The sequence below is a fragment of the Melanostigma gelatinosum genome (assembly GCF_949748355.1).
Source record: "Melanostigma gelatinosum genome assembly, chromosome: 17".
NCBI classification, from domain to species: domain Eukaryota; kingdom Metazoa; phylum Chordata; class Actinopteri; order Perciformes; family Zoarcidae; genus Melanostigma; species Melanostigma gelatinosum.
This window is the reverse complement of record NC_136650.1, coordinates 19,516,072-19,540,152: the sequence shown is the minus strand read 5'-3', so window position 1 is coordinate 19,540,152 and position 24,081 is coordinate 19,516,072. Positions and strand designations below refer to the sequence as shown.

Here is a 24,081-nt window from a genome sequence, read left to right as displayed (position 1 = left end):
AGTGCTACAAAGGGCTCGACGCTTATAATCAGTTTGTCAGTGGATGGGTCCGAGACGTCAAAGCAACGGTCGTCGAGAATTCTCATCTCGTCATTGGAAGGGTAAATATATACAGATCTGGTCCGATATTTAGCAATATTCAATGTTTACTCAGCGCAAACAGACACGTGTGTTTGTTTACATTGTACGTGCATGTCATTGTGTGCGTGTGTGTAGGAATTCACTTTCAACTAACTCCTAACTTCATCCCCCCCCACACATATATATATATATATATATATATACACATATATATATATATATACATGATCCGACGTTAAACTCATATCAAGCAATGCTGAGGCTGCATCTCTGTGTTTCGCCTGTTGTACACGCTCGACACGTCTCTGGCACCGACTGATGTCACGGGCCGATGAAGCTTCGGTAACCTTCTCATGTCCAAGTTTAATTTATATTTCCTTTATTAAATACTGTTCACAAACGAATTTGCAAATAAAATCACTGACCACTTATAAAGTGATCCGCACATACTCGAGTGTACGCCAAATTCCATTCCTTTATATCTCGAGAGATGCGTGACAGACATTTCTCGCGACGTCGCTTGGATAGTTCCTTCGTGTCATTTCCTTGATGTGTAATGACCGCTGGCAAACGAAAGAATGATTTCTTGTCTCTATCAGCTCTGCTGCCACAACCAAAGACAGCACAAAAGTTCACCATCGATAGGTTATGCGACTCAGCCGTGCATGCCAGTGGCTTTGTGTGTACTCCAACATGGCCGACAGCTAAACTGTGACGTCACACGAGACCACTCCATTCCAGAACGTGCATGTGTCATCCAGCATTCCATTCCCTTCTCAATGGCATTTTTTGAATTATTTTATGAATTATTTTCACGAGTAGTAACTACCTTAATAAATCATGAATTAAACATGAATTTCAGTATTAATATGCGTTTATAAAGCATATATTGACATAGTCCCTCACCATTATATATATAACTGCATGAATAATGTACATCTAAATAGGTTATTCATCATTTATCAACACTTTATAAATTATCATATTAATCATCTACAACTCCTTAATAATTGGTTTGTAAAATATATAATACTTCATTTGGTGCAAAAATACAAATGGGGAATCCATCATTTATAAAGTATGAAAACACAATGATGAAGCACATAATAGACAAGCTTATTCATCAAGAATACAACATTTATAACTGTTGTTATGAACTGCATACTAATGAATTATTAATGTAGGAACAATGCTTTATAAATGATGAATGAAGTGTTTACTCATACTTAACTAATGCTTCATAGTGTGTAGTTATTATAAAGTGTTACCAAAATAAGCGTGATTGAATTTTCATAATGATGTGTCAATGTTGTTTGAAGCACTTATAAACAAAAGTCATCATGAATTAGATTTTAATGATGCTTTAGTTCTTCTAAGACAATGATTCCCCACTCTGTCGGACACACTGGCGGAGGGAGGAGTTAAAAGGTCAAAATCAGGCGCTAAGTTGACACTGGATACCGTAGTCTGAGTCTGAGGGGCAACGGTGTGGGAGCTGAGACTGTCACTATAGCCGAACCGCTTTTCCGAGTGACAGAAGATCCTGTTAAGATTGATGGCAAATGGGCTTCATGATGATGCGGCTGACACGAATATCTTATCAGGAGAGCAACCTGAGCGCCACTTAAATATCCGAAAGCAAATTCCACGCAGTACTCTTGCATGGCTCTTAATTCATCACAGCGTGGCTTTTGTCAGCCTGCTGTGACATGTTGCCTCTGTACAAAGCCACATTACTGCACTTATCTTCTCGCCAGCCCCCCCCCCCCCCCCTCGCTGTGACAGCAGCATGCCATTGTCTCTACCAATTCAATTACAGGATGGCAGGAGACAAGAGTTATTCTTTGCCATTAGCAGAATAGTTTCCTGCAGGAGCATGGTGAAAATATGCAGTATTCTGCTTTATTCATTCCAGCCTGAGCATCACATTTGGAGTCGTGCTCGGTTGGAAGCCGTAGTGCTGAGCCAAAAGGTCACTCTAGCTACGCCGAGACAAGCAGTGGAACACTACGGTGAATGCATATTTCACAAAACAAAAGGCCAGCTCTCCAGAATACATCTTTATAAAAAAAAAACGCTGGTCCCTCCAAAATCCAGAAAAATCTGGTATAATCACTCACATGATCACATTCTCTCAGTGCCTCTTGTTTGCTCTGTGGCACAACAGCATATTTTATTTGAGAAGGAGGAGGCTGTCTTGGTTGTGTGATTGTCTCATCATTCATATTTACTCTGGTGAATTGAGGATCAGCCAAGCGTATCTGCTGTGCTATGATGTAAGCCCTTGCGAAAGACTTTGTCAAGATGGCTCTTAAAGCCAGCAGGTGTCATAGGTAGGCACATCATATTTGTGACTCAAAAATCCCTGTTTGAAATTGGCTCTGAAGCCAAGATTTTCACACAACAAATACACAAGCTTTCTAGCTTTCCCTGTCTTTTTAATTTGCCTCGTAACTGGTAGTGGTGTTCTATTTCCGTTTCTCTGTGAGTGTGTTATTACCACACCTGAGGGCCCACGGATGACCAGAACACTCCTCACAAGTGCCTCTTACCCATCGACAACCTCTGACTGAGGACACAAAAGCTGCACTTTGTGTTTGTAACCAGTGCCCTAAAGCTTAAGCAGAGCTTGCGTATTGAAAGCTTGTTTTTGCATTATTCCTGCTTGTTGTTTTAATATAGTGCTTTCAAAGATCCATCATCACTAAAATTTCCAATTAAGACTTCATTGCCGTGTGTGTTCAATCCACTCTGCAATCAATCCCGTCCTTTGTTCAGCGAACTCCATTTGTTATTGTGACACAAATAACAAATGGAGTTCAGGGGCTTGATTGCCACTTGGGCCCTACGCTACGAACGAGAGTCAGGGCGCCGTAAGGGACTTAAGAGCGTCAATCAAATGCCTATTTTGTGACATGAATTCGGATGACTGCCATGTTTATTCGTAGGCTGTTTGTGGAGTCTATCGTCTAGAATGTAACTCGGCTCCTTGTATGAATGCCCGAGTACAGATCATTTTTATTTCTTCTTATTGTTGATGGGGAACAGAGTGAAATGTTATGTGTGCAACAAGAATAAAACCTTGACGTTATTAGCAGTGAATGATTCCTCCTGCAGGAAATTAGAGTCGCCTTGATTATTTCAACTGTTTCGAATGTGACAAGCTGGATTCTGAGGGTTAACTCGGGTCCCGTCATATTTACCAACGCCATGAGTTTTGATTTGTAGTTCGCTAGACACGTGTATTGTAGAGAGTGACAGTCGCTGCAAGCAGAAGGTTTTGCAGAAATGGCTTTGACGTGTAATCCTGAAAAGGACGAGATAGCTGAGCTTTTCTCCAACCTGCTTCATGTTGTCTTTACTGTGCACAATCTGCAAAGCATTTGAAAGTTGTTGAAAGGCATGCTAGCATTAATAATTCTGGCTGCTTTGATAAGCCTGACGCAACATTTCAGAAGTCAGCTTTTTGCTGAAGAGAAATGTGCTCAAACTGGGCCGAATAGCTTTTGTTCAGCTTTGGCATTCATTCCTCCCTTCCCGTCTACCAAAGAAAACAACAAACCAAAATGAATTTAAAATTCTGCTGCCCGAGTATTCACTAAGACCAACAGGAGAGTACATATTACCATAACTTACTTATATTACCCATAACTTTAAAGATGTAGCTGCAAGGGAGACCAAAAGCAAAGTTTAGCCAATTTGCAATAATAATGTTTTCATTCATATTTTTAAATCAAACCAAAGAGGAGAGCACAAACTGTGTGCGTGCACAGTTAGCGACCTCCTCGTTAAGTAAATGCTTAACGAGTGTGATGCAGAAGATAACGAGCCTGAGCACTCGCTACATGCCATGTAAAGCTTACAGGCAGAGTACCACGCTGTTCTCCAAACAACCTTGAGTGCCACAATGCAAGTTTAGTATTCGCCTTTTTATAATTACAAAGCCTCACCTACCTAATATAAAATATACAGAGTGTTCATTCCTCATCATGATTATTAGTCAGCTGGAACTGCAAAGGCATTTTGAAAATGTACACACACACACTCGTGCTTACACAGGAGAGCAGCGAACTCGTGAGAATGTGAAGAAATGAGACAGTGCTGAAATGCCACTGACCTTTAAAGTGTTAGATGGCTTTTACATGCCGCGTGAGCCGGCTGCACCTTGAAGCATCGGTACAGCTTTCAGCATTTTGAGGACAAATTAATAACAATTAGACAAATAATGTCCAACTGCCTGCTGGCAGACAAACAGCCTTGACATTAAAGGTGCCGTTAATCAAGTATCAGCATCGCAGTCTTACATTTTTCACTTTTCAAGAAGAAGACAAAAAAGATGAGTCTTTCCCAGAGAGGTTGCCATTTTGCTTCTTTGCATCAACATATGGTTTTTTTTCAAAGTTTTCCATCGTTGGCGGACTTGTTGGACTGAGCAAACCCAGCCTCCCTTTTTCATTCCTTTAACCACCGTCTTATGAAGGTCGGCGTTGCGATATTTTCACATATACAAAAACCTGCTGATATCCAAGTCCTTCATTATGCTTTAAAGTAGGTGTGTTTCTCCTTTCAAACAGAAATGTGGGCTTTATTTTTGGGCATTCATCTTTACTTCAGTGTTGCAAACTATTTCTTATTGGATTGTGTACGACGCACAGAGCTGGTTGTAAACAGGGAAGAGGCCTTGTGTTGCAAAGTGCCATTAAAAACCCCCGTTGAGACGCATATTACGAATGCGCTGCATACATGTCCAAAGAATGCTCCTAAAACCAGAACAATATCGGCACGTCCCACATTAACTGGAAAATGCTCCATTCGGAATAAGCCCTACTTTAAAATATCCAAACGGAATATGATCTTTACATGAGTCATATTCAGAATAATAGTGGAATATGAGCGCGTAAACGAAGTCATTGTTAGTGGAAGAGGTGTTTCTCTTCTACATGTTTTGTGGCTGACCAGAGGTGTGTGTGGTCGTGAACAGTAAGGATTTTAATTATACTTGTAACATTCACCAGAGCATTAGAAATGCTTTTTACATTTTACATTTACATGCTTTTACATTTTTTAAGTTGCTGTGCAAGACGTCAAATGGGATACAGTTTAGTCACAAGTCGCAGTCGAAGAAGATGATATATGGTATGATGGTATATTGTTGTTTTGCTGCGAAGATTACGTAAAGCTCAAGACAAACCAAAGGTATCTATGACAAGTAACAAAGTAATGTGGTGTTAAAGTTGGATATCACACAGTTGGATATCACACAGAAGTTGGTGCAATTTGGACACGCGACACGTTCAATATGAAGATATTTCTAGTAAACAAGCGGTGGCGCTCTGGGTAACCGCTCAGCAGTAAAAGACTCCGAACTGATCAACTACGATGGAATGCAATTTGATGTGTCGTGATGTGTAATATTTTACCGGACTTTTGTTTGTCTTGAAAATGTCCTGAAAGAGATTGCTATGTGTTACATGTCTAGTTTTATAGCTTGTGTTTTGTGATGTGTAGGCACCAGAAAAAGCAGCTGCTACCGTCGAGGCAGCTAACGGGGATCCAAATAAAGCATGTGCTGCAGAAGTGATGAATTCTGCACATTATGCTCTTTGATATGTGGCATGGTGTTCCTCTGCGCTCGCTGCTGTCCTTTTTCATCCGCCCTGGACGACAGGGATCCATTTGGTGTGCAATTATTAAATTCCCAGAAGCTATAGTTGCCATTTAGAGAGAAATCCACCATCGTAGTCCTGTCAAAAACTGTTCTTTTCTATTGAGATATTGCATCATAAAACCTCTTGCCAATCCTTCTCTTCTTCCATATGTTGCAAAAGCAACATGCAGCAGTGGCAAAACCTGGTTCTTCTTTCCTGAACAGTTTACAGAGAAATTGTTATTAACTGTGAACTCATATCTCACAGTCATGGACTACGTATTGCCTTTATACGAGCACTGTGAATATAGAAGTCAAGTATCGAAAGCTGTATAAAGACACAAAGATTGAATGTCCAACAATTTGGTTTGGCTGCAAAATGTTTACTCAAATGAAGATTTTTTTTTAAGACGTCCGGTTTAGAATGAATTTTGCCTGCTGTGTAAAATCCTCAGACATGTTAATGGTGCTTAGTGTTGACAGATAGTCAGCTCTGGTCATGGGCGTGCCAAGTTACAAGAATTTGGAGGTACACGACGCGCAGGCCGCGAAACGTCATTACGTTTGTGATGTGTTTACATATTTATTTATATGTATTACTTATTTTAAGCATAACCATTATGTTTTATCCTGAAACTACTGTTTGTTTTGTTGCCTAAAGCTACCGTTAGCCTGTTTCTGTGGTGGCAGCGAGTCATTTTGCACGTTATGTGACACAAACACGTAATGCACTGTTAGGATATCGTGGTCATTTCACATATCTCTGTGTGATCACCTTGATATATCAGTGTAGTGTTTTTGACTTGATTGATGAAATACAACCATGTCTTCCTTATTATTATTCGATGTAACGCAATGGTCCATCTCATGGCGCAAGAGCTGCAACAAGTGTTTGAGCATGAAGCACAAAAGTCAACACTTCTTGCCCCATTTCCCCCAAAACCATATCCATTTAAATCTCATTTCACTTTGATTTTATTTTGTCTTTTAGTTTCAGTTTTCTGTCCAAATGCGCAAGGTCATCTTAACCCAAGAGGCGACATCTCATACGTCATTTTATATCTTACACGTTGCAACATGAAATAGCAACAAAACAAAAAATCTCAACAGCTGTGAGACAGCGCAGACGCAAAGTGCTTCTTGCAGGAGGTTGTTTGTGAGTCTTGACAGGCTCCGGCTGAAAATGTCAAGTTGTTATATGTCTGTCATCTCAATCAGTAATGAGGAGTGTGGTTTTGCTCAGACTGGAGCACGCAAACAGATGATGCTCAACAGATGATGCTCTGTGTCACTTCCTTCCGCTGACCGCCACTGCTGACTAACTGCCACTGTCAAGCCACTGTATATAGCAGCCAATCACTGTGTATTGTTGGACATAATAATAGGGACGCCTTGCCTCTAGCTTGCCAAGCGGTGATTGTTGAGCTCTAAATGGACACTGGATTGTTCTGAATTGCTGTTTGTATTTCCAAAAGCATGTTGAAGGAGGACACATTGTGCTTTTTGTCTTTGTATGTTTTTGTATTGACTTTTTTTTCTCCGAATTGTAATCATGGCTGGTTTCGCATGGTCTCGGTGCCATTTGGATTCGTACAACAAAAAGCCAGATGTTTCCCATCTTTGTAACATGTGGGTGAAATAAACCTCAATTTGAACTGTCCTGGAAAGGATGAAGACAGATCGAGAAGATTTTTTTCTTTTTAAAAAGCTTGGAAACATAACAATCTCTGTTTCTTTGTCCCCGCAGAATGAACCAGGGGCCCACCTCTGGTTTTGAAGAGGATGTGGGCACCAGAACAACACACCATGTCATGTATCCAGAAAGTGCCATAGACCTGGACAACACCACCCGCCTGGTGCTGATCCCCTTCAAGACTCTGGATCTGCAGTGGATCATTAGTGCTCTGACCACGGGCACCATTAAACAGTAAGAGTACTTATCGGTTGTTAAAGCGGCACTAATCAATATTTTTATATGACAAATGGATCAAATGACTGTGTAATGTGAAAGGGGGATGAATCCACAACGAATTATCGCTCGAGTCTGCAGTTCCCCTCAGCCCTACGGAGCTTTTTAGCATTTTTTTGCTCATTATTTTGGTTTAATGGCCCGCAATTCATTAACCACATTTCAAGCCACAACAGACAGCTGTTTTCAGCAAAAAAAACAACTGATATACCCACAGTAAGCTATAGCTTCCCAGTACCACACTAAAGAGGTGAGCAACTAGCTGGTGAATATTGGACTTTGCTCTGTGTCTGCTGAATGTGCATTATTAAAGGGGCAATGGTTTGATGCCTAAAGTCCAAAATTCATAGGAATGTATTTAAACATCTGTTATTCCACGGTTTTCTTTTTTACTTACCAGACACAGATCTCACACAAGATGCTCTCTAATTTTTATTTCAATTTCTATAATTACTTCCAAATAAATATTATTAAAATATACATGCTTCATTTACCGCACCATTTCTCCATTAAATCAGAGTTCAATAACTGTCCCAGGAATTTAGGAGGAGGCTTGAAGGCATTACGATGCATCATGTGTTGCGCTCCCTAATCCATTTGCTCTCTCCAAATACCAGATTGTCACAACAACACTCCCTCAGTATTCCTATTTGTCAGATTGCCATAACATGGATAATCACTCAAAGTTAGTCTTCCAGTAAATTTCACCTTCAGCTGCTTCATTCTCACTGACCCGTAATCATTAGTCTCATTACTGGACAGCCCTGAAAATGAAGCTGCTGCCAATAACTCTAACAAGCCAACATGTTGGAAAGTAGAAGGACGAGTAGATCCAAACAAATGTTTCTGTTGTCTTCCAACTCTGCCAAAGCAAATCATTCTGCATCATTAAATGTCCCTTCCCTGGCAGTAATGTCAGCATTAGCCCAGCAGATCTTAGCTGAGTGTTGGAAATCATTCTGTTACATTTTCTATTCTTGTGAAATAGAACGAGGCTCTATGAAAGGACCGACCCACATCCTGAAATTTAAACACTTCTCTGAGCAAAAATGCCAAACCTGTGTGTGTGTGTGTGTTGGACGGTGCACTTTTTAACATCAGGGTGTATAATGTTGTGTGTAGCACAATGCCACAGACACAAGCTCGGCCATTTTCATATTCACTCACCACGAAATGTAGAGGAATTGGTTTGACTGCGATATTGTACAGCACATATTTCCAAACGGCATTAAAGCTCTGCATAATCTTTGAATTTTAATGAGACACAGTGCTGCGATGGCAATAGCCTTGATAGAAAAAAACATACTTGAATTGGAAACATTTGTCTGGATTGTATCTCAGTGTAATTAGTACTTTTCACTTCAGTCATTAGCATGCCAACGCTTTGCATTTCCTACAAAGGCGGCACAGGCACGGTGTAGAATTTACATTGACTTTGATTGTTTTTACAGCTTCTTCCTTCAGTTTTGCGTCTGAAAATGTTCATATGCAAACCGGATGTGGACACAAAGAGCCTCCCCCGTTTTCCTGTTGTAACTCTGCAGCATCTTCAACACCCTGGATCGACAAACACCGCCTGCCCTCACGCGATGAACGATGCAAAATGGCAAACGTTTGACAGCGAGCATACGCATGTGTTGCTGTGATGACACCGGGCATTTATTTTGAGACATTTTAAATCAAACTCACGGACGCTCATACTGTGATTGTGGATTTGATAACAGTGATTGCAGACAAATAAGCAGAGTAGTGTTTAGCAAAAACAACATTTGAGGGATTTTCAAGGCAATTAAAACGCCCATAATTTAAGTTCCTGTTCTTTTCTTGTGTTACAGCACATATACAGCTGTTGTGTCCAGGATAAAGGCAAACAAAGATAAGGTGAGTCATACAGAGGTTTTTAACACTTACACTGACTGTGATTTTTGAAAATCTCATTCCTAATTACTGTGTACTGACGCCAGTCTTGTGGGTATTTCCATCTGAAAGTACATTTACTCAAGTATTGTACTTCAGATTAAGATTATACACGAAAACATGGGAAGAACGTTGAGAATATGATGCCGTGCAACTAACCGACAGCATGCAAATTACAAAGTTAAGTAATATTATCCAATAAATCGATGTATTATTAATAGTACACTCTGAAATTAATACTTTTACTTTGCTACTTAAGTACATTTATTTGCAGGTAACACTTTCATACTTTAATTACAATCACATTTGTGAAGGACTTCTACTTGTAATGGACTTTTTAGACTGTGATATTTGTGCTGTTACTTGAGAGAAAGATCTGTGTACTTTCACATATATTGCTATAATGTGCCATGAGGCTGGTCAAATAAGATCGACATACCATTCGTCAAAGTGACTTTTCACTAAGAATCAGCTTGTAAAAAACAAGAGTGGTACACCATTGGTATATGCCGGCGAAAAGTGATATCTGCCAGTGAGCAGGAGTGTAGAGTGTTTTTAAGTGGCATTAGAACAGCCGCAGAGCAGTGACACAACGCTTACAATCGGTATTTGCCGCTAAAACAAGATAGAATACAGAGTTATAAATGTAACTGGGAAATCTTTTTCTCCGCTTTACGTCTTTTTTCGCAGGTGTTGATTTACAGTCCAACGTTTTTGAAATACGTCTACGAGTCTTGGCTTGAAGGTCATGGACGATATCCTTCCACTGGCTTCCTCAGCTTAATGCTGGCCATCCACATATGTGATGAAGTAAGTTGAGCCACTGTACTACGAACACAACCGTGACAAACAAGAGCTGCTTGGATTTCCTCAGTAAACTTTGCACATCGCCCTTTCAGAATACCGCAATGTGTTTGGAAAAAATAAGGAATCTGAAGTGATGTGAGAAACCAAACAAAATCCCGTGCGGTTGATGTTTTTCTGACATGCTTTTGTTCCTCGTCTGCTCCAGGTCAGCGTGTTTGGATTCGGTGCAGACCAGTACGGAAACTGGCACCACTACTGGGAGGAGAACCATTTGGCCGGAGCTTTCCGGCACACGGGAGTCCATGATGGAGATCACGAATATAATGTCACCCTGCTGCTGGCAGACAAGCACAAGATTCAAATGTTCAGAGGCAGATGATACCGAGCACACCTGCGCAGCGGGATGACCACCAAACGAACCTCAGCAGCCGTTCAAATGTTTCTTTTTCATTCGCCTCACGCTGGAAGAAGAGTGCTTTTGTCATGATTTAGAAAGACGTCGTCACATGAACTCTTCTGGTCCGCCCTGTTTCCTTTTCGTCCCCCGATTCAAATGCTATTGACAAACCAATAGAGCTTCACTCTCTGCTCTGTGTGCCCAGACGAAGACAATGACCAGGCCATGAACAAGACAAAAGCACTGCCATTCGTTTACGTCACCCCCGAATGAAATGCGTCACGTATCATGCTGTACATGAACAGCTTTTGTACTATTGTATGTGCATACTCTTTGAGTTCTTGGCTATTTACTAGCATTGTGGCCACCTTAAGCTTTGTATGTTGATGGTCACTGACGACAGATAAGATCTGCTGATTTCTGTGAATTTTATTTCTCAACATTGTGGTCAGAAATCATGGTCAAGCAATGCAGATTTTTCTTTACTTATGTTTTTTTTTTTGTTCACCTAAAATGTATTCATATTTGAATATACTGAGTCGAAACATACTGAAATCAGACCATCTAAAACACACCTTGCATACATTTAAGTGTGCAACTATTAGTAACTTTCGTTAACTGTCGTTGAAGCAGTGTCAAAGGTCGCATTCAAGAAATTTAGGATCACAGATTACTTATGTTTACATCTTTTTAACAACATGGCTCATTACATAGTAAAACATTGTTTTGGGGCTGATTGTTGGAATGTCCACTAGCCCTAAAGGGCTCTATTACTGGAGACCTGCAGCAAGAGATGGCGTTGGAGTTATGGAGCTATAGTGGAGCCATCGATGAGGTTTTCATCAGTGTTGTACCAGGTTCTTTGTTGAACAACAAGTTGTTGAAGTTATAAACGTTCATCATTTATCACGAAGACTGGACATATGATACAGCCTGTACAGGGGTGCCTTGTCATTAAAATCCATACTGCACATTTCTGATGTACATTGTGACATATTATTAATAAAAAGTAGGTTTTAAGTGCCTTTAGTGGGAGGTTTTTACCATCACAATGCACTGTATTTTCATTATTTTCATTTGTATTACTAAATTTGTTTGCAACCTTTAAAAGTTTGTTATTATTGTGTGTATAGTGTCTATTTTAAAGGAACAGTGTGTATCATTTAGAAATGTAGAAGAGTATGCTTTCTTTAGCGTGGGATCACCTGAAAATAAGACTCGTTGTGTTTTCCTAAGAATGAGCATATAAACATATGTCCATACGGAGCGGGTCCTCTTCCCGGAGCTGGTCGCCATGTTCTACAGTAGCCCAGCAGGGACAAACCAAACAATGGCTCTAGATAGGGCCATTTTCAAATGTTCTCGTCGTCCCCCTTAGTTTTTCTGCACGCTTGGTGGGCGGGAGGACAATCAGTTGGTTGCAGTCTGCAACCTCACCTTTAGATGCCACCAAATCCTGCACACTGCATCTTTAAAGCGTCATGAGCATGAAACATAACATATAACCACTTCAGTAATTGTCAGTATACTGTTTAGCATGTGCCACAGAACAGAATGTTGGGTTGGCAACATATCTGGCTCTGCAGTTTTGACGAAACACAGCTGTCCAGGCTTTAAATCATTGATGTAGATGTGTGAATGGAAGGTGTTGTAGATGTGTGAATGCTTCATGACTTATCATTTTCATCCAAGAATCTGATCTGAAACATTGTAACTCCTGTCAGGCATTCAGCTTGGTGGTGCTCATGAAATAGTCCATGATTTGCTCCGCGTGCCTTGAAACATAATGGGACATTTGCCCGTTCAGTGTCTTTATGATGTTTTTCCTCTCCATGCGAGAGCAGGCTGATGCCACAATATTTGTTTAATTCAAATTTGACAGCCACCTTGTAGACGACAGTGAGTGGTGTACATCTGTTCTGCAGGGGACACTGTCACCTAGTGGACAAGACCATGTATCAGCATTAACGTCACTTGATTTGTCCATTATAAGACCGATGCGATGCGAAAGCAATTACAGACACTTTTAAAACTTCAACCATTACAGAGTCTGCCACACACCCGTGTTTGATCTTCAATTCCATCCAGTTGAGGTGTACATTGTTGTATACTTATGTAAAACCCAACCAAGCAGCACCTTTATAAGAATTAACGTTTTTATTTTCGTTGTGTAGTTTCTCACTTTCAGGTCATTGATACTGACTTGTGTGGGAGGGATGGACAATGAAAAACATGCATTGTTCAGTTATTCAGTTGTCAGTGAACTCCCACAATACAGAAACACTTAATTGGAGTTTTTTTGCAAAAATATTTGAAAAGGATAAGGAGGCTTATTAATAAATAATACACTACTGTCAGACTGGTATACACACTCAATTATTTTATTTGATGATTTAATAAAATTCATAATTTTTAGAGAAATACACAACATTTCAGTGGTTCTCAACAGCATAATAATTGTTTCTATAAACATCAATATGTTTTGCCTTTGGGCAACCGCTTTGAACTCATTTCTCTTTCTGCTGTTGGGAATATTGTACCGGCAGGTTCTCGTGGTTATTTTCTCTTATTTCCATTTAATATTCAAGATTATTATTATTTTTTTCTGAAATAATCTATATTAAACACATGACGAGATACCATCGGAATGTAACACGAAATGTAAACAGTGAATGGTAAACTGTGCTTCAGCAGGATGTTTGACTTTTAAATTGAAAGCTTAAATGAGATTAACATTTAAAGTTGTTGTCCCTGCAGACTTGGCCCTGCGTGCTGCTACACACTTCTTTAACACTTTTCCAGAACCCTTGAATAAATCCCACATCCCATAAGACTGTACATACGCCACTTATAATGAACACATTTATAATTGATGAGATATAATAGTTGCATTATAGCCTATAGGGTCTGAGAACTCACTCATAAGATAGACAATGCAAACTCTGTTGAAGTTAACATTCAGTATGGAGAACTCATCAAGCACATATAAGCTCACAATTAAATGCTGTATGATGTCGTGTATGGAAGTCTATTGGACTTGCAGCCATAAGAAAGTCAAATAAACCCCTCACAGACTTTGAGGCGTGCTCCCGCAAAGTCCGTGAGGGTTTAGGGCCACACTGTCAAATCGTCGAGTGTTTGAGGGCTTTGTGAACCCTTTTCGTAAGTCCACATTTCTGCAAACTTTGCCCACGGGAGTTACCCACAGTTCATAGCAATGTGACCTTAATCACAGGGCTACCAAGCATGGAGATGTAAAAAATAAATAAGGTAAACCATGAGGACGGCACATGGGTGTTCAGCCTGGCAAATTACATTTACTCAGAAACATTAAGGATTAAAGATGGAACAGAAAAACACATGAAATTAGAGGAATAAAAGCAGGGCCTACATTACACATCAAACATTTCATTTTGTTATTGAAGCTGTTTTGACAAAAACCAGTAAAAAAAGATTGTTCGACAATTACCTCTCATCTTGTGAGGAAAGAGTCTGGAAGATGTTCAAATCAGGGAGTAAAAAAATATAAAATAAATTCCCACAATTCCTACGTAATATTTTTAGATGTCATCGGAACGTGATATATTTACACAATTTCAAGTCTCTCACACTCAGGTGAGCTTGGTAAATCCCTGAGGGTTCAAAGTTTAAGTATTAGAGGGGGACATTGGGATCGGACCAACCATTTACCGGGTGACCCCAGTAAATCCATGGTTCAGGGTTTAAGGCGTTTAAGGCGGGGGTATTAGGATTTGGCCAACCATTTACCAGGTGACCCCAGTAAGTCCCTGAGGTTTCAGGGTTTAAGGTCTTGGGTACATTGGGATCGGGAACCTTAAATCGCGGTGCGTTCCCCTTTAAATCTTGTAGCCAATGACGTCATCATCTGCCCGACAAGCAGCACAACACGGAAGTCCTCCGCCTGTCGTTCCGTTTGTCGCAGAACGACTTTATGAGCAAATGTTTGCATTGTAGCCCAAGTAAGTAATGATCCAGCAAACCTTGTATATCCTCAGCGAAATGTATATTATTATTCTGAGAATAAATACCATGTGCGACAAAACACACCGAGCTTCCGTGTTTTAAAACATGGCAGCTGTAGCTACTAGCTAACTTTCCAGTTTCACTTTCTAGCTTAACGATAGCAAAGAGCAGACGCGAGCTTCAGGTAAATTACACGCAGTAGAGGAACAACAGACGAAGAATAGGTGACTCTATTTGGTAAACAGTTGAAGTGGAACGTCTCTTCAGTGCACCACCATTACATTTCATACTGTGACGTTGACTGTTGTAGAGGCCGAGCTTCCTGTCAGGTAGCGGTGGACAGTTCAGTGTTGTGTGTGTGCGTGTGTGTGTGTGTGTGTAGGCTTTAATCGATCACAACAGAACTCTGTCCTCTTAAACACATTTAAAAATGGAACTGTGTTTGTTGCTTGTTGAAATATTTTGCTGTCAATATGTTTTAAACTTTCTGTTTAACTGCTTATAGATAACCCAGAAACTTACCTGTACTCTTGTGTGGAAGTCTATACGAATACTATAAAGTTAATTTGATTCAAATGCAATGTCTTATTTATTACAAAATAAAACACTTAATTTTCCAAATATATATTTCCTAAATGTATTGTAAAATACAGTATTCATATATTTTCAGTGTCAAAGTCTGAAACATTAGGATTTTGATATACAGTGTAGCGTTATTTACACTGACATGGAAGATGATGACCTGGATATTCGTTGCATCTCCTGTACACCTGAGATATTGGCAGTTGTCCCCAGCAGCTACGTTGTTTTCAGACAGATGTGTTCCAGGATTGGTCTGACCCTAACCCAAAGATGATAAACGATGTGTTTACATGTGTTTCATATTATTTTCAGAATGCCTGTTGAAAGCCCTGAGGAGCGGACGGTGGAGGTGCTGGCGCTGCCGGCATTCGTGGATGAGGAGCTGCTGTTCCTGTACTTTGAGAATAAGCGGCGCTCTGGGGGGGGTCCACTCGTCTCTGTGGAGAAGAACGGTGACCGCGCCATACTGCTGTTTGAAGAGGCAGAAGGCAAGTGGCAACATAGGAGTATTTGTCAGGGGAATTTTTAGCAAATATGTACATCAATATTTTGCGATTTGGTAACTTTTGACAGTAGCTGCTTCAAAATGTCCAATTTCTTAACAAAGTAACATCAACAAACAATATCATCGTCAACTCTGGTGTAGTCTGCACTTGTGAAAGGTAGAATATATACAGTATCACAACTTTATACAGCCTGTCACACTTAAGGAGAAACAGAACATTACTGTGCGAATAAGAAGTTCTAATTCTAGACGATTAATGGAAACGGTGTCTCAATTTGTCATTAAAGCACCGTATGCTAATTCTGCCTTTCATTTCTGTTGGGATCACGTTGACAGCTGCAGCCAGAGTGCTGTGTAAAGGGCACCACGTTCTGCACAATGTCGAGCTGAGTGTGAGAAAGCCGGCCTCGAAGGACCGATGTAGGCTGCTGCTGCTGCTGCGGGGGATCAACCCCAACACCAGCACGGAGATGATCGAGCTCTATGTGGAGAACATGATGGGCTTGAACATGCCTGACTACACTCTGTATCCCTCACCCGGGAGAGATTTCATCCTCATTCAACTCAGCCAACCCCTCTCGAAAGGTGTACTAAACACACACGGTTTCCTTTTTGCTTTTGTGCTTCCAAATATTCAGGTTGTCATCTTCTTTCATAGCATTGTTTAATATGTTTTATTCACGGTACTAAGATGGCGCCGTGTCAGCGGCTGCCTGTTGCAGCAGCTCCCCACTGTGGTGCGGGTGGTGGGGGTGAACGCATCCACCGTCTCCTGGATCACTGACTACCTCACAGGCAGACCACAGTTTGTCCGACTGGGCCGTGTGCTGTCTGATACGGTGGTCAGTGATATTGGAGCCCCACAGGGAACTGTTCTGTCTCCCTTCCTGTTCACCTTGTACACCACTGACTTCCAGTACAACTCTGTGTCATGCCATCTGCAGAAGTTCTCTGATGACTCTGCAGTGGTCGGGTGTATAAGGGATGGACGGGAGTAGGAGTACAGGGCAGCAGTGGAGGACTTTGTGGAGTGGGCCGGTAGAAATCACCTGCGTCTGAACGTGGCCAAGACCAGAGAGATGGTGGTCGACTTCAGGAGGAAGACGACGGCTCCACAACCGCTGAGAGTTCTGGGAGAGGATGTGGACATGGTGGAGGAGTACAAGTACCTGGGTGTCTCCATCGACAGCAGACTGAACTGGAAGAACAACATCGACGCTGTGTACAAGAAGGGGATGAGTCGACTCTTTCTTGAGGAAACTTCGATCCTTCAACGTGTGCAGCAAGATGTTGGAGATGTTCTACAGTCTGTTGTGACCAGTGCACTGTACTTCTGTAGTCTGCTGGGGGAGCAGCATTGGAGCCGGAGACACCAACAGACTTAACAAACTAGTTAAGAAGGCCGGCTCCATCATTGGCTGCAAACAAGACGATCTGGAAGAGGTGGTGGAGAGGACGACACTGAAGAAACTATCATCCATATTGGATAACCCGGACCACCCTCTCCATCACCTCCTGCAGGGACAGCGGAGCACTTTCTCCAACAGACTGATGCAGCGCCCCTGTCACAAAGACAGATTCAGAAAAACATTCCTGCCCTCTGCCATTAGACTTTATAATAAAACACCTCGGGCCAGATCGTCGTCCTTCACATGACTACAACGCTACACGGCTGTTGCTTGTTGTTGGTGATCCTGGCTCTACTGTCCAGGTTGTTTAGTTTAGTTTACTAGTTGCTCATTTTATTTAATTAATACCACTATATTCATGGTATATACTGTGCAGTTCTATTTTCTATTCTAGCTTATTTTTTATTTTTTATTTATCTATTCCTTCAATTCAATATCTGCTCTGTTATTTTATTGTACTGTAGATATTGTGCATTCCATATGTTGTATTTTACTCTGTAAATTGCTGCTGCTACAAACGAATTTCCCCCTGGGGATAAATAAAGTTTACATCTATCTGTCTATCTATCTTATTTTTTGGCAGATTTCCAAAACCTTACTGCTAGAATCTCAAAGAGGAAACTTGATGGGGCCGAGGTAACTCTCGAAGAGACTGAGCCGACTGACTCCGTGTTAGTGGAGAACCTGCAACCCAGCACCTCTCCAGACCTGCTCACTTTGTACTTTGAGAGCGAGCGAGGTGGAAATCAGACGGTGAAGGACGTCACGATGCTTTCAGCTGGTGCAGCCAAGGTGTCCTTTGTCAATTATGAATGTAAGTTTGTGTTCCACGACCTTTTTAAAACTCTTATTGTTTCGTCATATTTTTCTTTATTAACCAAACTGTTTCCTTCTAACAGCGGTGGGCCCTACTCTCGACCACCCGCACAAGCTGGACGATGCTGATCTCGTCGTGAGACCGTACTTCGACTTCCTCTTACCCACAGACAGTTTAACGTCACAGGACTCCGGAACTGGAAGCCAAGATATGACTGAGAGAAACTCCGAGGATGTTCAGATGCAGACCAGTCCTCCCATGGTGGTCCATGCGACCGGCCAGTCCTCCTCTCATGTGGCCTCAAAGCCTCTTGCTGCCCCTGAAGCAGTAGAGGAGGCGGCGGCAGAGGAAGTCATGGAGGAGCAAACGGAGGAGGAAGAAACACTATCGAGCCATATTCCTCTCACTGACCCAGCAAAACTTGCTTTGTTTCAACTCTGCACCTTTCGACGGGACACTGAAAATGCTCACCCGAATCTCACCATCCGAATCCAAGACAGTGGCGTGCACATTGCAGGGACCGACAGACAAAACGTCGAGCAGATAAGACGCGCCATCTTGGACTGTTTTGTCAAAATGGCTAAGACTCGTTTCACCCTCGAGCCAGAAGAGGCTCAGCTCCTCGCAAGAGAAGACGTAAAACACAATCTACTGCAAACTATGACTCGAACTGGGTCACCTGCCATCTACACCGTATCAGACTGTAATGTTGTTTTAACCTCCATGTGCCAGAACTCTGCCGACCAGGCGTGTAGCTTTTTAAAATCCCAGCTGTGTCACCTCAGCATACCGGTGGACGCGGAATATGAGTGCATGTTGTACTGCAGGGAGTGGTCCGAGTTCCTGCAGGCTCTGGGTTTCTCCACCGTGAAGGTGTCTGAACAAGCCGGGAATATTGATGTTTTCACTCTGAAAGGGATGGAGAGCGAGAAGCAGATGGCAATCATGGACTTTCTTACGACGCCCATCGAAAGGGAGACGGTCATCTCTATGGAGCCGGGCATGCTGAAATACATCCAGATCCATTGTCATCAGCTGTTGGCTGACATGGACCAGGTGTCGATTTTTCCCCTGGAAGCAGAGGACGTGTGTGGGTTAAAGGTATGCGATGCACCAGTATCACGTGTCCAAGCAGAGTAAGAAGCAGTGGTTTCATGCCACTGGTGATTGAATGTTTGCTCTTCAAGCTACTGTCTCCTTAATTTCTGTTGCCGTTTTAACATTGTTTTTGACCCGATAGCTCCATGGCCACGCTACTGCTTGTCAAATGGCCGAGGAGGTGCTGCAAGGTGTCGTGTCCTCTATCTGCACCAGAACCATCACAGTGAATGTCCCAGGAGTGACCAGGTTTCTAAACGAGAAGGAGTGCAAGAGCATCCTGAAGGAGATGGAGACAAAGTTTACGGTCTATATCAACCCAAAGCACGTGCCCTGGGAATACCTGCCGCACCAGGTAACGATGGAGCAGGGCGGAGCTTTTCCTCGTGTGTTGTGTCCTCTGTTTTATTCATACTTCCTCTCAGTTAACTAGTCAAACCAGTTGTCATTCATCTTGACACGCAGTCTTGAGGTGTGGTGCAGCACAGCCTGAGGCTGAGTTTACAGCAGGTCTTACTGCTCCTTTGTTGCCAGCCTCGCATCACGCACACGCACGCATGCACGCACACACACACACACACACGTATGAAAAACAATGTTTGTGTTCAAAATGTTTTGTTACGATCAGGCTAACTGGTGCGGTAAAGGCATTACTGCACATCCGAGGCAAACATCAGATAGTGTGTTACATGCTGTGTTATACAAATGAAAAAAACATACCGGTACTTGTAGTTTCAGACCATTAAGTGCACCACTGCTGGCTATTCTCCAAAGCACAACAATTTGTAAGATTCTGACGCTCCAGTCACGAGAATCAACAATTTGCTTCAGAGAGCACAGAGTTTGGTTTTCCTTTGTCACAGTAATAACACAAGGAGCGGTGACTGGGGGGGGGGACCAGCTGTGCCTCTGTGTACCAGGATAAATTGCGTGCACGCAGTGATTTCGCTACGTCGGATAAATAAACGAAATAAACTCTCAAAACGTTAGTGAAGGAAATATTGAGGAAGATCAGTCTGAAGATTTGCGGTTCGGTTCTGGCTCCTTTTGTCCATGTCGATGTGTCCTTGAGGCAAAATTTCTCCGGAGGCCATCGGTGTGAATGTGAATATTTAATCCTGATGAGCAGGTGTATGAATTGAATGGAAGTGAATGGGTGCACAAACACAGGCGATAAGAACAAGGACGTTTTTGAACGCCATTGATCCCCACTGAACGAACAGACTTTGCAGCTGCGCCTCAGAGACACCGAGAACATCTGTAACAGCTGGAGGCGTTCTTCACACCGTACAGTATACCGAACTCGGATCAGTAGAGATATTGTAGAAATGAAGGTTTCCTGAAACACCGTATTTGTTTTATTCCAGGACATTTTTCAAACTGCATGGAACATGATGTCCCACAGCAACTTCCAGAAAAGTTCTTTGGATGATTCTCCACAGGACTTAAAATCTGATTCAATGCAGACTGATCATAATGGAACTGCAGACAAAGGTAATATCTCTGTCTGCAATAATGTCCCGTATTTCTGTGCAGCTTTAAACAGTCTGTTGACCTCTTTTGTAGGCCTTTTGGAGGAGGCGAAGAGAATCGTCTCAGCCGTCGATGAAAGAATCGAGAAGGCGGCGACCAATTCAGACCGACCCGATGACATGGCCGACGTGGACCTGTACACGGCAGAGGGACCCACCAGCCTGACGGACCAGGACTCTTCTGTGATGGCCGTGGATGACTCCCAGCTCTCGGCTGAAGGGAACACCACAAGTGGGTCACTCCCGCTGAATGACGGAGCGTTCGGCCTTTCTAGCGCCCTCGAAGAAGAGGCCCAAATGTCTCTAGCCATCCAGTACTCCATGGAGTCCAGTCATTGGTCCCAGGAGGAGGAGGAGGAACAGCTGCAGCAAGCCTTGGAGCTATCCAAGACAATGATCCAACACAAGGCCTCTTGTAGCAGTGACAAGAGCCCCAAGCTGGTGAAGGGCGCAGATGTTTCCTTACAGGATGCCATCCAGGCAGCCAACACCATACAGATGCTCGTGTATGCCGGCTATAACTGCGACCTGATTCGGGTGGACATAGCCTTCGGGAAGAAGGTCAGCCAGAGGCAGGCTGAGGAGAAATTGGAGCACAGGTGTGTGAAGAACATGTCCGAGTACCACAGGAAGTGCCTGGAGATGATCAAGAGGAAGCACGCAGTCGAGATCCAAATTCAGGGCACCATCATCGCCGTTTCCGGCTTCAAGGACTACGTGACCGGAGGAGTGTGTGACTTGAAGCTGCTGCTGGAGAAAATGTCCAGTGCCATATCCGACCGGGAGATCCTGAGGACGGTCCAGTGGGTGTATCACGACCCGGCCTCTTCAGACACGACGCCCTATTCGCCCGATGCCACCGTGTTCATCGAGAACGCTTTGAGGATGAGGCTGAAAACGGTCGACATCTTGCTGGACAATCAGCCCCACATCATCAACTTTGAGAAGATGCAGGAGTTCAACATAGCTTCAGGGAAAGCTGTGAAAGTTTCCAGGAAGCTGCCCGAATTAGGGGATTTGGATGCTGATGTACCAGGTAAAGAGAACTTGACAGTGTTCGAGTGCTTTATGTTTCCTGCAGGAGGATTGCTCTGTGTATTTATTTAAAAAGATTATGAGACAAGAATATATCTGAATGCACCATTATGTTGAAGAAAGCTAACGCAGACAGCATGCTTCTACCTTCATTGACATTTTGTGTCATTTAGTGATTTCTCTCTAAACTTTCTAGCTGAATTTGTTGCTCTTATCTAGCTCGCTGCTTCATTTTATTTATTGAAATAACAGTATAATTTCTTAATGTATTCAGTTATATTTTTCACCCGTCGGATCATCTTTTGCTGCTTTTCTCCAGGTTTTCTTTGCTAAATGTCTCTGTTGATAATTTATATGAATGATAAAAGTAACATCTAATCCAACAACTCAAAGTCTGAACCCTTTTTTTAACAGAAGAGGAATATTCTCTGCTGTCACATCTGCCCGAAGCGACCAAAGTCGACGAGGAATCCGACGAATTTCAGAACGTGGTGAAGAATTTCTATGAGACCATACAGGAATACCACAGCAAAATCAGAATCATAAAGGTGACTTGCAAACAAAAATGGCAGCATATTTTGCAACAAATTGTTTTGTGTGTCTGTAATAACACGAACGCCTCCCCCTACCAGGTGGAGAAGCTCATGAATCGACTGCTGTACAATCAGTACAAGTTGAAGAAGGCGAGCGTGCTGCAGCGCGCCACGTACCCGCAGATTGAACGGACTCTCTATCACGGCACAAGTGAGACGAGTGTGAAAGAGATCTGCGTTCACGGGTTCAACAGAAGCTTCTGTGGAAAGAACGGTATGTTTGCGATGCTGCTGTTCTCTTGTCTGACCCACTTTTGTCTCGTCTCGGGCGTCGATTTCTGACGTCTTTGTTTTTCTTCCACGCAGCCACCGTCTTCGGTCAGGGCGTGTATTTTGCTGTCAACTCGGCGCTGTCTGTCCAGGAGCAGTATTCCCCCCCAAATGCGGACGGGTACAAGTATGTCTTTGTGTCAAAGGTTCTAACGGGAGACTACACCAAAGGCTGCCATTCGATGAAGACGGCCCCGCTGAAGGAGACGGACGACATCCCCCTCCGATACGACAGCGTGACCGACGACATCACCAAGCCGGGGATGTTTGTCATCTTCAACGATACGCAAGCGTTTCCTGAATATCTCATCACGTGCCAGAGAATCCACCGCTGACGAAACGGACGAATTGTCAGTTTATAACCATAAGTCTGGAGAGAATCTGGTTTATAAAGGGCTAATTATTATTATAATTATCGTGAACGTTGTTCTTTTGTTTTGTTTTGAAATGTCATCAAGCACTGCTGTTGAATGTTTGAGTGGCTCCGCCTTCAGTTCTTCAGTTTAGTCAAGTCTGATCAAGAGAAGCTCATTTTAATTAACAATTCATTTGGTACAACACACTCGCATGATGGTTCTCCTTGCTTAAACTCGCAAGCATCTGAAATATGTTGTATTTATGATTTAGAAATCACACAAATGATTTGCCGCACGATTTTCCTTCATACAGAAAATGTGGACACAACAAAGTTTTGGATATGTAACTCTTTAGTCTGCTGACAACGCTGGATGTGCTGCTGTGTAACCATTATTTTCCCCAGGCATTAGTTTGTGCACATAAAAAGTTTGATAGGAACAGAATATGACATGCATTGTTTTGGGGTTTCTGGGGTTTGAGTTTCCCTGAAGTTACTCTGACGTGTTCAGGTTCTTCTTAGTTATATGAGAAAAGATTCAAGTCCACTGCTGCACCGAAAAGAAAATGTGATTAAAAATCAATAACCATATTTACAAAAAGATCAATTAGACCTCGGTTGAAAATTACTACAATTATATATATTTTTATTCTGAGCTATCTATATATGTTGGAAATGTTAATTTAGCCATACATAACTGTCACGTCTAGCCCATGTGCACTTAAGAGACCTGTGTATTCTTTTTTAAATAAAACAGAATTATCTGAGTTTGTACGTGTGCAAAGCATGTGGTGGGTCTTGATTCCCTGTTCCTACTTTATGCAGTACACCGGCTGCATTTGCTGCCATCATTTGATTTGATGAATGTGCCTTTTTGAGTCCGTTTTGATCAGTGAAGCGTTTTGATCATACTTTTTTGAGTATTCTTATGTCTGTGTGACTTCTGCCGGGGAGTATATTTACCAAAGATCTTTTTCTTTTTTTTTATTACAAATTCTGTCAAATCATTTTGTTTTTTAGAAAACAAAGACATTGCAGTCTAAAGAAAGATCATTGTTATTTTAAAGAAAAATAAAGCTTCTT

The 24,081-nt window shown here is 42.2% G+C and overlaps 2 protein-coding genes across 2 annotated transcripts in view; both read left to right on the top strand.

Moving 5' to 3' along the window:
* The window catches only part of LOC306791233 (CMP-N-acetylneuraminate-beta-galactosamide-alpha-2,3-sialyltransferase 1-like), a 28,063-nt gene extending 16,141 nt beyond the window's left edge, over positions 1-11,922 (top strand). The window contains exons 3-6 of the mRNA XM_079287862.1: positions 7,476-7,655; positions 9,533-9,578; positions 10,305-10,424; positions 10,627-11,922. Of these exons, the coding sequence (XP_079143988.1) occupies positions 7,476-7,655; positions 9,533-9,578; positions 10,305-10,424; positions 10,627-10,800 (520 nt within the window). The 3' untranslated portion in view covers positions 10,801-11,922. The remainder of the gene's footprint in view (positions 1-7,475; positions 7,656-9,532; positions 9,579-10,304; positions 10,425-10,626) is intronic.
* Positions 11,923-14,713: 2,791 nt separating this feature from the next.
* On the top strand, positions 14,714-23,768 carry parp10 (poly(ADP-ribose) polymerase family member 10). The gene is made up of 11 exons (XM_079288676.1): positions 14,714-14,798; positions 15,697-15,872; positions 16,226-16,474; positions 17,882-18,112; positions 18,198-19,216; positions 19,356-19,568; positions 20,581-20,707; positions 20,780-21,781; positions 22,195-22,328; positions 22,413-22,587; positions 22,680-23,768. The coding sequence occupies exons 2-11, from the start codon at positions 15,698-15,700 to the stop codon at positions 22,976-22,978; spliced, it is 3,624 nt and encodes a 1,207-aa protein (XP_079144802.1). The 5' UTR covers positions 14,714-14,798; position 15,697; the 3' UTR covers positions 22,979-23,768.
* The last annotated feature ends 313 nt before the right edge of the window (positions 23,769-24,081 follow it).

Coding starts and splice junctions, on each gene's coding strand:
- parp10 (XM_079288676.1), top strand. CDS start 15,698: ATGCCTGTTGAAAGCCCTGAGGAGCGGACGGTGGAGGTGCTGGCGCTG. Junction 16,475..17,881: donor CAGCCAACCCCTCTCGAAAG/GTGTACTAAACA, acceptor ATTTTTTGGCAG/ATTTCCAAAACCTTACTGCT. Junction 21,782..22,194: donor TTTGGATGCTGATGTACCAG/GTAAAGAGAACT, acceptor TTTTTTTAACAG/AAGAGGAATATTCTCTGCTG.